Below are 979 nucleotides of genomic sequence, written 5' to 3' on the forward strand. Positions count from 1 at the left end.
GTGAAAGTCGATATTAACCAGCAAAGGTACAGACGCGGCAGCGCTCCCCTCTGGGGTGTCGAACTTTAGATCCACTGATTGTAAGGGAGGATGTTGGGGCTCTGGACACAGACATGGAAACTTTGGGGGGCTGGGATACCCAATCCCGGCTCTTGCGCTATTATCTATCTATTCATTTACCATCTATCTCCGTCCCCCATTTACTTGTACCATTTCTAGAGATAAAGGTTTGGGGATTACACCGAGGCCATATATACTTTCAGGTTGATAGGCTGGCGCATAGCCGGGAGGTAAGATTGGAGGGAGGGAGGGAAAAAAAGAAGAAAAGGATAAAGAGATCAGGAAAGGGGAAAGGGTAGAAAACGGATCTTGAAATAGTTGGAAAAAAAAAAAAGAAAAAGAGAGAGAGAGTAGATAATCACCGTCAGCGTCGAAATGAAGCCAGATCTCGAAAAACTGTGAGGCTGAGATCAGTGGTGATTGCAGGTGGGATTCTGCCATTGTACAGCGGAGTGTGTGCCTGCGTGTGTGAGTGTACGGTCCGAGTGTGGAGTGAGCGGGAACCTGAGCGTGTGTGCGAGGCTGGGCTCCCCAGGCAGGTGGGGCGCGGGCGCTGCCGGGCGCTGTCCTCGGTGCTGCTCAGCGCAGGCGTTCCTCCGGAGTTCTCTCTCCCAGTTCGGTACCCAGTTCTCAGTATTTATCTCCACGGTCCCAAGCTGGGCCACGCCTCCTCCTGCCTCCCATTCCTCACTCCCCGCCTCTTGCTCTCACCAGCCTTCTTCCCCTCCCCTCTAGTTTTCTCCTTTCCTCACAGGAAACCTAGCTGGAACAAGAGTTTTGGAGTGCAGGAAGCAGCAGGTGGTGTGAGACCCTTTGCACAAAGATTGGATGGTGAAAACAGGGCCTCTTTCCCCTCGGATATGCTTATTAAGAAAGAATCTCACTCCTAAATATTATAGTAAATAACATATCTAAAAGA

The 979-nt window shown here is 50.8% G+C and overlaps 1 protein-coding gene across 1 annotated transcript in view; it reads right to left on the reverse strand.

Moving 5' to 3' along the window:
- Window positions 1-501, reverse strand: part of CALB1 (calbindin 1) — a 20,390-nt gene extending 19,889 nt beyond the window's left edge. The window contains exon 1 of the mRNA XM_007948740.2: window positions 365-501. Coding sequence (XP_007946931.1) covers window positions 365-501 — 137 coding nt within the window. The remainder of the gene's footprint in view (window positions 1-364) is intronic.
- Between the last annotated feature and the right edge of the window lie 478 nt (window positions 502-979).

This window comes from Orycteropus afer, unplaced genomic scaffold, assembly GCF_000298275.1.
Source record: "Orycteropus afer afer isolate SDZICR_OR568_19922 unplaced genomic scaffold, OryAfe1.0 scaffold00222, whole genome shotgun sequence".
NCBI classification, from domain to species: domain Eukaryota; kingdom Metazoa; phylum Chordata; class Mammalia; order Tubulidentata; family Orycteropodidae; genus Orycteropus; species Orycteropus afer.